This window comes from Lissotriton vulgaris, unplaced genomic scaffold (genome assembly GCF_964263255.1).
Source record: "Lissotriton vulgaris unplaced genomic scaffold, aLisVul1.2 SCAFFOLD_1488, whole genome shotgun sequence".
Taxonomy (NCBI): domain Eukaryota; kingdom Metazoa; phylum Chordata; class Amphibia; order Caudata; family Salamandridae; genus Lissotriton; species Lissotriton vulgaris.
The window spans coordinates 509,968-522,733 of NW_028251114.1; the positions used below are offsets into that span (position 1 = coordinate 509,968).

General features: G+C 45.1%; 1 protein-coding gene across 2 annotated transcripts in view; it reads left to right on the forward strand.

Annotated features, from left to right (window-relative positions):
* Positions 1 to 12,766, forward strand: part of LOC147663023 (transmembrane channel-like protein 7) — a 496,357-nt gene that overhangs the window by 467,622 nt on the left and 15,969 nt on the right. For both annotated transcript variants that reach the window (XM_086950725.1, XM_086950724.1), the window contains exon 14: positions 9,378 to 9,533. In XM_086950725.1, coding sequence (XP_086806851.1) covers positions 9,378 to 9,533 — 156 coding nt within the window. The remainder of the gene's footprint in view (positions 1 to 9,377; positions 9,534 to 12,766) is intronic.

Here is a 12,766-nt window from a genome sequence, read left to right on the forward strand (position 1 = left end):
CATGATAGGCGAACGCAGGTTAGCAGCGCACACATGCTCTTACTATTAGGTTACTGGGACCATAAAGTGGGGGTGGGGGGGGGGGGGGGGTATTCCCTTTATTCATGTCTAGTTTTCAATTTTGATTCAGTTATTATGTGGTAATGTGTCGATATGTGTAATGGGCTTTACTTGTAGACCTTAGAACTGTATGCTCGTAGGGACCTTTGAGAGGGGTATTATTAGGAATAGGCCTTTATATACTGCTAATGTTATCGATCTGATCTGAAAACCCAGGTCATCCTCTCACTCTCAGCGGACTCCACCTTGACGAAGACCAAGTTCCACAACTCGCGGCCTGTATGAAGGACAACTGCCTGAAGCTCAACACCAACAAAACTGAAGTTCTGATCTTCGGCAGACATACCGCCCTCTGGAACGACTCTTAGCAGATAGATCACGCCCGCAACCTCAGCATCATCCTAGACAGCAAACTCTCCATGCAACGCCAGGTTAACGTTGTTTCCTCAGCCTGTTTCCACACACTCCTCATGCTCCGCAAAGTCTTCTAGTGGCTCCCCATCAGCACAAGTAATATGGTGACGCAGGCCCTCATCACCAGCCTAGACTCTGGCAAAGCACTCTATACAGACATCAGCACTCTATACAGACATCACCATCGAACACAAGGAAACACTGTTCATTTCCAAATTTAGCAACAATGAGATTGAGCCATCTGGAACAATTTGGCAGGGCTGTTGTTTACACATGGCAAGGGCCTTTAAACTCTGGTGTAAAAGTCCGGAGATGAATTCCTCAAAGTGCGGAGGAAATAAATAGAACCAGCTCTCCCTTCTTGGTGGGAATATTCCCTACTCTAGAATCCTCATCTCATCTTCTCTATAAAAGACCCATGTACAGTATCCTTGTTTTCCAGCTCACAGGGTCCTTCTAGAATGAAAAGAGTTTATCAGGAATATAAGTGACTAATAAGATCCCCAGCCTCAGTCCCATATTTAACTACCTGAGAGACGAAAATGTTCACTCTAATGGCAGATGCTCCAGAATAGACCAGTGTTCGACCATGTGGAGATGACTTTTGGTCAGTAATGATCTAATCGCACTACCAGGTATCGATGTGCTAGAAATGACAACCTCACTCGCCAAAGGGAACAGTTGAGGTAATTCAAGAAGGCAGACCCTCACCTCAGATGAGTGAGCTTGAAGATTGAATGAGATTCTACTTCTTTTCCAGATTTTCGTTGTTACTTTTGATGTGGTGGTGATACTATGTGCAAAATTGTATTTGTGTTGGTCACCAGCTTAGTTTTTACTTATCTGGCCATCTTATGACAAACACACATCCCACACATGTTGTAGAGCAGAAGTAAATCTCCTACACGTTCCCATAAAAAGATAATAATCAGCTGCCTCACTTTGTTGTATGAATGTACTATGCTCACCCTTGACTAGTACATAGTAGATGGGTGCACCAAATATGATCCGAATTCTGCCTCTGGCTCAGTGTACAATCTTCAACAACCCGAGATCGTCCTTTCCAGTCATGTATTTCTTAGACAGGAGGTTGGTATAAACATTGGTACATGAAGAGCAGAAAATGCCATGCTTTCTTTCGCACAGAGATGTCTGAATTTGAAATTTTCCAACTTTCAGAACTTTCTTTTTTTTTTTAATTAATAGGGAACGTGTGTATATTACAATCAAAAATATGCAGTTGCCTGCATTACAGGCGATTGCAGATGGAAATTGCTTTGACTTTGTATTGCAACTTATTTTGCCTGGAATGGAAAGTGAACTTCCTTAAATTTCTACAAAATCCACCTGGCAAACACTGCTGGTTCCGCTACTTCTGTCCGTGCTATTGGAGCTACCAAGAGCTTTTCTAGGGAGCCAGACTTCCGTCCCAAATTCCTAAGCATGGAAGAGTAACTTGCATATGTTTTCAATGTCGAAATGTTTATAGTCCACCAAATTATTACTGCTTGGGTGGACGGGTCATGCCCCCTCTGCGTTTCTCTTTGCATGCAGGGCTTAGTGTAGACAGCTGCAAACTGTGCTTCATAGAAGCCATTTCTAATGCAGCAAAGGCTTGGGGTGCTTGATGGCTGTAATAGGATGATGGGAAAAAGGGCACGTGAATAGGCTACGGAAAGGTAGGCAGTGTAACTCTTTGTAGGAGGAGCTGGTGGAATATGGTCGGCGGAATGTGCCCCTGTTGACAAAAAATTCTGCTGTCACAATGTACACATCTTGGCCGCAGTGCAGCAAATGTCGGTATAGAACAGGTTGTTTACCACCAACATGGCGGAATTGCAGTGCATCTTGGCAGCATTTCCAACAGGCGAGCTCTAAATCAGGCCTATAGTGTTGCCACGACCATTGGATTTCTGCAGCGGGATTGGCACAATGATGCACTAAGAAAACACCAATTATGCAGTGTAATGCGTCAAATTTCGTGATCGTATTACGTCACATATTTTTTTTTCTTGGGAACACATGCTGGACACAGATATTACTCACTGGATTGTTCTTTGTCTGCCCGGACTGTTGCTGTGCTTATCGGCAGATCTGGACTTTGCTTGCTGCCTCTTCCTGCCTCTTGTGCCTCCTGTGCCGGACACCGCGCCACACCTCGCGGCCCCCGCTCCGCGGGAGCCGCTCGTGCCGCCACCTGAGGGGACTCTGCATTGAGGTTGCCATTGTTGTTACAGGCGCTGCCAGCCCCGTCTTCGACCCCCGCAAGAGCCAGGCGGGACTGCGAGGACCAGGATTCCGTGCGGCGCTGATCGCCTGCACCTGGTCATCTTCCTGCCTCCTCCTGAATTATTCCTGAGAGGAGGGTGAGCCTTGCTGGATTGTTCTTTGTCTGCCCGGACTGTTGCTGTGCTTATCGGCAGATCTGGACTTTGCTTGCTGCCTCTTGCTGCCTCTTGTGCCTCCTGTGCCGGACACCGCGCCACACCTCGTGGCCCCCGCTCCGCGGGAGCCGCTCGTGCCGCCACCTGAAGGGGACTTTGCATTGAGGTTGCCATTGTTGTTACAGGCGCTGCCAGCCCCGTCTTCAACCCCCGCAAGAGCCAGGCGGGACTGCGAGGACCAGGATTCCGTGCGGCGCTGATCGCCTGCACCTGGTCATCTTCCCGCCTCCTCCTTATCTGTGTATTTAATCTGGGCATAGAAATCCAGCGTCAGCCGGAAGAAGCCCGGACAAAGGGCGGACCCTCTGAGACCCGAAGTAGGCCGGGCCGGGCCCACTTATATTTATTTTTACAAATTTATAATTTGTCCTTACATATTTGTTTGGTACTCAGCTCTCTATTTGCACAATATTGCTGTGTCAATGTCTGCAATTGCATAGACTTTATTATCAGCTTTTTATTTTCCTCTATATGTGTCATATGTTTTACCAGTACCTTTTGCATTTTGTCAATACCATTTCCTCTTGTATATACTGTTCCTTTCCTTAAATTTACCTATATTAACTTCCATATCACGCTATGACTGCTAGAAAACTACGGTCAGGGAGAGTGTTGGTAGGAAGGTCCTGTACCAAAACTAAATCCAACCCTCTCCGCAACAAGAATACTCATGCATTACAGCTGAAGGGAAAATGCCAGCTATTCAATTTGTGGGAAAGGGCTAAGGAAAAAAACCCCGCAGTAGAGGTGTGCTTGGAATTTCCTTTGGGGAAAGGCAATACTGATGTACGCAAATCGCTTATAATGGTCGATGATAATTTAAGAGAGGGATCTGCAGGGGGAACTGGGGTTGTTGAGGATTTGTTATCAACTAAGATTCCAAGTAAATCTGTATCGCTTACTACTGATGTTATTGTAGAGTTGTGTCCTAAAATAGTGAGTGCTGAATTGCATAAATCTATTCTGACCTCCAGGGATACATGTTTATATGATGTTAACGGTTCTACTCAGATGAAGGTAGTAAGGAGTGGGGATACTATACTGACAGATTCTGATATGGAGTTATGTAGGAGATATATGACGGAGGAATCTAGGCAGATCTGTGAGCCTCCTAAGACTCCGCTGGCTGCTGTCCCCTCTGGGCTTCATTTGTTTAGCAGCACACCCTCTATTCAATCTCAATACAGGACTTCTCACTCAAACATCTCTATGAGCCCTGAGATGAACCTTACCGGTATTACTCCCATTCCCGTAACCAAACCAGATAAACCCGTCTCTGACACTCTACTCTCCTTAGAACGGTTACTTTCTTCAATTTTATCACTATTTGAAAAATGTGTATGGGGATCGGACTGTGTCTTAGAAACGGTCAACGAGATATTGAAGGTTTTACTGAATAAAGCCTCTGTCAAGCAAACTGGAGGGACTGTTGATTTAGGGCTGTCTAGGGCCGGAATGAATGTAGATTTGGTAGAGGGAAAAATGTCCCCTGTTACTCCTATAACTTCAGACCAAACTAATCCTGGTGGAAAAACTCTCCCTATTGTTGGAAAGGTGAAATCTTTGTTATTGAGCCCCCCTTTAGGAAACTGTGTAGCAATTCCAGACTTTGAAATAAAAGTAGTGGAGGTGCCTATGCTCAAGACAAATGAAGTTTCTTCCTCTGTATTGGTACCCTTGGTCCCAGATAAGGAAACTGTAATTCGTCCCCATTCAAGGGTAGATAAAGAATTCTTTCCTATTTTTACCTTGGAGGCAGAGGATAAGGCAAAAAATTGTAAATTGGGCGTCCCAAAAAAGATTAAAGGTAAAAAGAGGAAACCCACTCGCAGATTTGGAAGAAAGAGGCAGAGAAGGATTAATTTTGAGAAGCAGGATGTTAGAGGTGACATCTCCTCGTCCAATTCGGAAGGGAACCGTGAAGAAATTCTTTCACTTGAGGAAAAAATTCCCTCTGTGTTGGATAGGGAGATACCGGTAGGGCATGGCAATTTTTCTCCTAGATGTGTGGTTTCCAATCTGGGAGTCTCTAATGCTGATGAGGGGAAGCCTTGTACGTCGCCCCTGTCCTAGAATCAATTAAACCGGTCTCTGGTGCTCCTACTGATTTTATCCGTTGTATAAAAAAATGTTTTGGTATGGCGGGAAGGGAAGAGGTTTCTAAAAGTTCCCAAGTTGTCATTGAAGAGAAAAGCGTTGACACAGTTACTTTGGATTTCCTCCCGTTGTTTGACACCGATTTGATTTTAAATAGGGCCCTTCTCCTTAAAAGTTTTGAAGAGTTGGAATGCCTGAAACTGATTAATTCAAATGACATTGACCTGGTAACAATCCGGAGATTTGAAACTGGAATATTGACACAGGTGAAATTTTATTCTAAGCTTATTGCTAATCTCGTTGTGAAGCAGTCTGAGTTCTTTCAAAGTCGAGGGATTGATGTTATTCCCTTCTTGGGGAGCTCACGGAATGGCACATTAGCAGGGGGAAGCTTTTTGTCTCCCCTTAGTCGACAGGGTGGTCTGGCTGGTTTTGACGACCTAAAGATTTGTGTCTCTAAAAATACACTTCTTGTGTCCAGTGTAAATCCCCCTCCTGTAATTTCCCTCAGAAATATAGTTGAGGAGAGCGCTCAATGGAATTGGTTACCTGGTGTCCTTTCCAGTAGGACAACAGATAACATGATTTCCCTTTCTCATCTTTAGTTGTGACTTAAAGATATTATCGTGGAATGCCGCAGGTGTAAAAAATAGCCCAGATAAACTTCAGTTCCTTCACTCTTTTGATGCTAGCGTGATTTGTCTCCAAGAGACTTGGTGTGTGAATAGAATTCCTGTTGGAGGGGGCTATATTTCTTTGGAGGGTGGAGCCATTCCTTCCAGGAGAGGCCATGCTAAAGGGGGCATTGCATGTCTCTTATCTAAGTGGAACTTCACCCACTATTTGGATTCAAGTAACCTTTCTCAGGTGGTAACATTGCTTGGTCATGCTGAGGTTGAGGCGGCCAAATCTATTACACTGATAAATGTTTATATCCCCCCAGATGCTTGTTATAATGTAATTGTGAAACAGGTCTTTTCTTACATAAAGAGTATTAAGGCCAAAGTACCTGCAACCGACATAATCTTAGTGGACGGCTTTAATTGTAAGGTCTCTAATTCGAGTCTAGCTCTGTTCAGAAACAAATATAAAGAGGAATCATTACGGATTCCACAGGCTCTTTTCCCTGGTAACATCAAAACAGATAAGAGAGGGAAATTGTTTCTGGAAGAACTGGCTGAACTGGAGGGGATCATCGTAAATGGTAGGCTTCCCTCTGACATTCCAGCAAGTTTTACTCACAAAGCAAATCAGAGTGAGTCCATTCTGGACTATGTGGCTGTGGATAATGATTCTTTTTATCTTCTAAAATATCTGATAGTCACCAAAACCCTAAATAGCGATCACAATGTGATAACCCTAACTGTTAATATAAATCTACCTAAAACGGATCCATGGTCGCTTGATGGTGACCTGGTTAGTTTCGGTAGTAAAACAGGGAGATGTTTCTGGAACACAAGGGCCCTAAGGGGCTTGTCTATTGTACTGGATAAAACTGTAAAAGAACTCCCTAGTTGGAAAGGGTCGGAAATATTGTATTTTGCGGGGTTTATGAAGGAGGTAGTCCTGGTCGCAAGATAATCTAATTCGCACAGAAATACGAGTCCTGTCCCCAGTTCCCTACGCTTGCTTAATAAAGAAATAAATACACTGGTTAGGGAACAATACTTGAATAGGTCCACAGAAAGGTCTCGCAAAATAACCTTACTAAGGAGAAGGAGAAGGAGAAGTAGAGTAAAGTTAAAAATTAAAAAAGAGAGGGAAGATTCCTTATGGATAAAGTTAAGGGAGGCTGTAAATAGAGGGAATGTAAGACTATTTTGGTCTCTCATTGGTGAGGGTTGTGGAACAAGAACCAGGTCCCTTCTTCCTCCTATTTCCGAGAAAGTTTGGGTGGGTTATGTTGCGCAATTATATGCTGGTAATGGGCCTGTTGAGGATGACAGAAGGTTGGGTGATGTTGGGCCGTTGTTTGAGCCGCCCTCTGAAAAGATCATTGAATCAGCCATAAAGGATTTGCGCTCTTCTGGCGCCATGGGCCCTGATGAGCTCCCGGTTTCGGTGTTCAGGATGCCGAATCATGGAGCAAAATCCTATTTCCAGTATATAGATTTTGCTTCCTACATAGAACTGTTCTCCCCTCTTGGAGGGGGAGTATACTGGTACCCCTGTTCAAGAAGGGGGATAGGAATGCGCCCCAAAATTATCGACAAATAGCTTTGCTTGACGCTATGGGGAAAGTATTTGCGAAATGTCTTTTAACACTAATTTCTGACTGGATAGATGGGGGTCAGTTGCTGCCATTGGAGCAGACGGGTTCCGTAAGGGACACAGCACAATGGATAATTTATCCGCCCTGCAGATAATTTCGGATAAATACATAGGGGTCCGAGGTCTGAAGAGTTTATGCTGCGTTCATAGATTTCTCCACAGCATTCGACAAAGTCGATCGCCCCCTGTTGTGGAGGAAGCTATCCTCCCTCGGAATGCCCTCACTGCTTTTGGATTTAGTTAGGGATCTCCATTCTGATACCTGGTGCAGGGTTTTATTGGGTGGCGAAAGAGGGCTATCCCAGGCGATACCCACTGCAAATGGATTGAAACAAGGATGTTTATTAGTGCCATTATTATTCTCCCTATACATTTCTGATTTACCTTTTGTTTTTGTCTTCAAGTGATGGTAATGCCCCAGTACTAGGGGGCTCTCCGATTGTCTGTATGTTATTTGCAGAGGATATCCTGATATTGGACTTAACACCGAAAGGTTTGAATAATCGTCTACAAGCACTTCACGCATATGCAGATCATCACCACCTGAAAATAAACGTAGCAAAAAGTAAAATCATGTGTATGGCTGGTAGGAGAAAGACGAAATGTGAGAACTTTAGGTGGACGGTGGGAGGACATAGGCTGGAGGTGGTGAATTCCCATGTGTTCTTAGGGAAGATAATATCTGCCAATTTGAGCGATAAGGATCATGTTGCTAACAATTCTCGAAAGGCTCTGGCTCAAGGTAAAAGTCTGAGTGCTTTTTATAGCGCAACGGGGAAAAGACATTTCCCTTATTTGCTAGAGGTTTTTCGCGCAAAGATTTCAGCATCCCTACTCTACGGTGTTGAACTAATTGATTTGGGGCAATGGAGTTTTCTGCATACTGTAGAGGGAAAAGTCCTCTGACAATTAGCCTCAGTTAATACTGCCTGCACAGCGGCTGCCCTTAGATTAGAGCTTGGAATCCGCAGTAGTTGGGTGCAGGCTTTAGCAGGGATTGTTTGCTGGGTGTCGTGCCTGGCTCGGGGGGACATAGGGACCATGCGGAGTCTTATGAAAAAAGAATTGTTGGGATCCTTAAAAGAACACTCTAGAATTGTGAGGAATTTTAGAAAGGCGGTGGAATACCTGCAATTAGACGAATTAACTTTATTCACATTGTCCCCTGACCAGCTGAAGGCTGTTTTAAAACTGGCCACTTGGAAATTGAGTTTCAGCCTAGACAGGGAGGCAATTCTTGCAAAAAAAGGCCCCTCTCCATTTATTGACTCCTGCCTATATAAGAAAATGCAACCATATGTTTCTTGGAACATACCTCACGGTATACGGCGTTTTTGGTTCCTCTTGAGGCAGGACCTCCTCCCTCTAAATAATTTAACATCTAGATGGTATGGGTCCCCTGCAATTTGTCACCTTTGTAATATGTCCACCCAGGATATTGTACATGTCCTCTTTATATGCCCAGCCTTGCGGATATCACGTAGAAAGTGGTTTAGACATATATGTTTAAAATTGGGTCTCTTGACGGCGAGCTCTTTTTTAAATGCTTTGTACAATCCGCCCAATGAAATGTTCTGCTTTAATATATTTAACTTTTTAAAATGTTTTTTAGATATTGATTAGAGGGCTTGGCAATCAAATGTTTGTCAGTATTTGCTTTCTTATCTTGTTTTATGCAAAGTTTGTGTATGCACAAATGTACGTTGTATTTCTTTTATGTGGATCTCTTATGAGTTCCAAAACATAAATAAAGAATTGATTGATTGATACTCATTGGTACAAGTTTAACATCGAAATACGGCAAAAAACAACTGCAAGAGTTCCAGTCAATGTTGGCTGAGGGTCTTCCACTGCGAGGGATCACGTCACAACGTTTTTAGTAAATTTTGATGTGGGAGCTAGAAACAGAATTTTTTTTTGCTGACATTTACAAGTAATGCAACAGGTGTGATGGATTGTGTGTCAAAAGTGGCAAGTTCATAATTATGCGGAAAATGCCACGGGTGCCTACTCGCATAATTATTGTGCCTCTGAGTAATGCTATGCTGCTGTGTTTTGACATCATTCAGTAATACTGCTTTTATTTTTCAGAGTTCCTGCCTCGAGAGCATGTGGACCATTTGTGAATTTCAGCACGTCGTGGGAAATTATTCCGTTTACAGTGAGCACCCTTCCTACCGCCGCGCAGAAATTCCTTTATGGGATAGCTTCGGAAGCTTTTGCTGTGCCTTTCTTTGTCCTCATTTGGTACGTAAAGGGTTATTTCACACACTGGTAAATGTTTGCAAAACTAAGTTATTGGTTGAAGAGGCCTGTGTTTTCAGGTAATGAAGAACAGATTTAGGAAAAGCTCTTTGATTAATAAATCCATAGAGAATAATTACTGTTTCCCCAATTCTAACCTCGTCGATTCCTCCTCCGGGATACTTAGAGTTATATAAATGCAATTATAATACAGTAATATTACATTCTATTGTTAATCACTTATAAAATACATGCTGACCATCCTAGAGTACTATTGGTAATGCTGCCTCTGAAATATCATATTCAGATTCTGCTGGCAATTTAGTATGAGGAGATGTTCCATACACACACAGCATGAACACTGAGATGCTTTTTTAATTCTCTTGCTCTTAGATTTGTACATTTAGAAATGAGTGGATTTGTAGACGTGTTTTTATTTCTAAAGCATGCCGCCTCCAAGCAGAACGTGGTTGTTCAATCCTCATTAAAATGTAAGAATTTGAAAATAATACTTTCTTCTCTCGTCCTTGTAAAGATGCCCCTCCTTATTCCTATCGATGGCTTTGTGCAGTAGGTATTTTTCTGATCAGTGCAGCCCCATATTGTAATAATCTGTTAATCACAGGTCGATACTTTTAAACTACTGCCTGAGGCCTGTTTCAGTGGCCACAAACGACTTCACAGGTGAAAAAACCCGCTTTGCTCACGATGTAGCCCTCACATTTACAGGTTTGTGTCGGTCAAATGTAGGTACCTAATTTGGAAACTCAGTTTTTTTTGTTTATTTGCTGGCATAGCTTTCATTGACTTGCTTGAGTCACATACTGGATAATATTAGTCAATTAAATGTTTTCATGGGACGAATGAGCGTACCTATTGTGTGTTGAACAAGTATTTAAAATATGATGCTGGGGCCGTGGCCAAGATGGCGGACGAGTGAGATGTGTTTCTCGGTCTCTCCGTCCCCGCCGCTTCCTAACCTCGCACAGCGCCATTCCTGCAGCCTCTTCCTAGGCCCCTTTGGTCTGCCAGTGTGGAGATTACCTGAGCCCATCTCGAATCCAGGGACAATCCTTCCTGGCTGCGAGAAGCAGAGCTGAAAAGTGGCCAGAGAGGTACACAGCGGCACCCGATAGCAAATGGCGACCACCCGTGGGGCCAGGTTTAGTGTAGGACTGACCCCATGGCGCTGCCCCTTCCTGGACTGCGTGGCTGCCTGCTGTTGTGGCACAGGAGGCGACCTGACTCCATTTGATGTTATTCCCCGTTTTTTTATGGGGAGGTGAACCACTCCGGTCCGGAACCAGGGGATGCTGTGGATGAGGATGACCCTAAGAGCTTGCTCATAAATCCCCATATGAGGAGGGGACTTTGCTCAATAGTCACTCGTCTCTTCCATGGTGTGGCATAGTGGTGGGCCCTTAGGGCCGGAAGAAGGCGAAGCACGGTCTTATGGAGACTTGGCTGCCATTTCCCTGCCTTCCAAGGGGCCTCGACAGTGCTGAAGCTCGGAGGCCTGCATGGGGATTATACACGGTTGCTGTTGCACTGTCTGTGCAGACTTTTGGACTCTAAGGGGCTCCCCACACTTAAGAGAAAGGCCTTGGGTGAAAGACTACGGGCCCCCCACTAAGGACAGCGGCAGTTGAGGGAGACTATTGGGGGCCTAACCACTGCCTGGAGCATCTAAGGACGTTGAGGGGGTTGGCCGCCCTGGTGCCTGATTGGGCCCCCCTCCCCCCAGCTCAATATGGACCACCCGTTCTCCCTTAACTGAAGGTATTGCTTGTGGATCCCTGCTATTGGCCAAGCGGCGGTCTTCCTGGCCCCCTTCACTGTCCCGGCTGCTACTTCCACTACCGTGGGCATGCCCTGCATTGGATAACACGCTCATACTCGCGGGTCCGGAGTGGACTCAGTGGTCGTGATGACTTGCCGGCTAGATGTCGGCAACGTTTCTGGTTGAGATCGGTGGTCTTGAGCGGTGGCCCCTCATTTGCCGCTTGCCTGCCTGTGCAGTCTTGCTCCGATCGGCCCTCTGTGTTCGCATTTACAATAAGTGGGCGAGGTAGGGGTCCATCAGTGAGGATCTTGTACTGTGTAACCCCCAACCTAGTGATCTACCTCCTGTGGGTCTGCTGTTTGAGAGGGAGCTCTTGTGGTTTGTTTCTCTGCTACTATTACTGTGAGGTGCGACGCCTGGCTACCGCCCTCTCTGGGTGGCGAGCCTCTGCTAGTTCCTCAACAAAGAAGGATCGGTCCCTTAAGTACATGCTCATAAAGCCCACTGGGAGTGACATGAGGGACAAGACATCTACACCTGCAAAGAGCCATCACGATGAGTTTGATAATCCAAATGGCCCAGTGACGAAATCAATCCTAGAAGCTCTTTTTGCGTTGTTCCGGGAGGACAAACAGTTAAGAGATCTCTCGGCAGACCGATGTGAAGTTCACAGGGACATGGAGGAGGTTGGTGACAGGGTGTCGGCCCTGGAAGAGCGAGACTTGGCGCGTGATGAGGAGATAGAATGGCATCAACAAGAAGCTCTTAAACTGAAAGCCCAGCAGGCTCATGCCTAAGAGCTACAAAATCGCTCCAAGTGAAATATCTGCATTAAGGCAGGTTCCTACCCAGGCCAAAGGTACTGACCTAAGAAAGTATGTCAAAGCCCTGTTTCGGCACACCTTAGGCAACACAGATCAAATTGAAATTAAAATGGATGGAGCACACTGAGTTGGTGTACCGAAATCTGATAAAGCACTGCCTGTGGATATCCTGGTCTGTGTGCATGATTTTCAAATAAAGGAGACTATCCTTCACAAGGCGCCAGAGGCCCATCCACTTCAATTCCGAGTACACGCACTGGTACTGTACCAAGACTTGGCAGATATAACTCTCCAGTAACGCCGAAAACTTCGCCCTGTTACTGCCCATCTTAGAGAAGCCAGCATAACATACTCTTGAGGACATCCTTTTCGGATCATTTTCCGCCGTGAAGGAAAATTGTATCAGCGTAGTCTGGAGGATACGTGCCTGTGGCTCAAGAATGGCAATCGGTCTGAAGAGGTTTACAGAGGGCACTGATGCATCCAACACAGCATGAGCTGAGTGCAACTTTTACTCTACATCACTGCTATACCTGGCAGGGGGCCATCTCACTAGCGGGGATGAGGGGGGGGGACACTCGCTTCAAACTGTGCACTAGTCTTATGATCTCCAGACTGCCCAGTTCTTG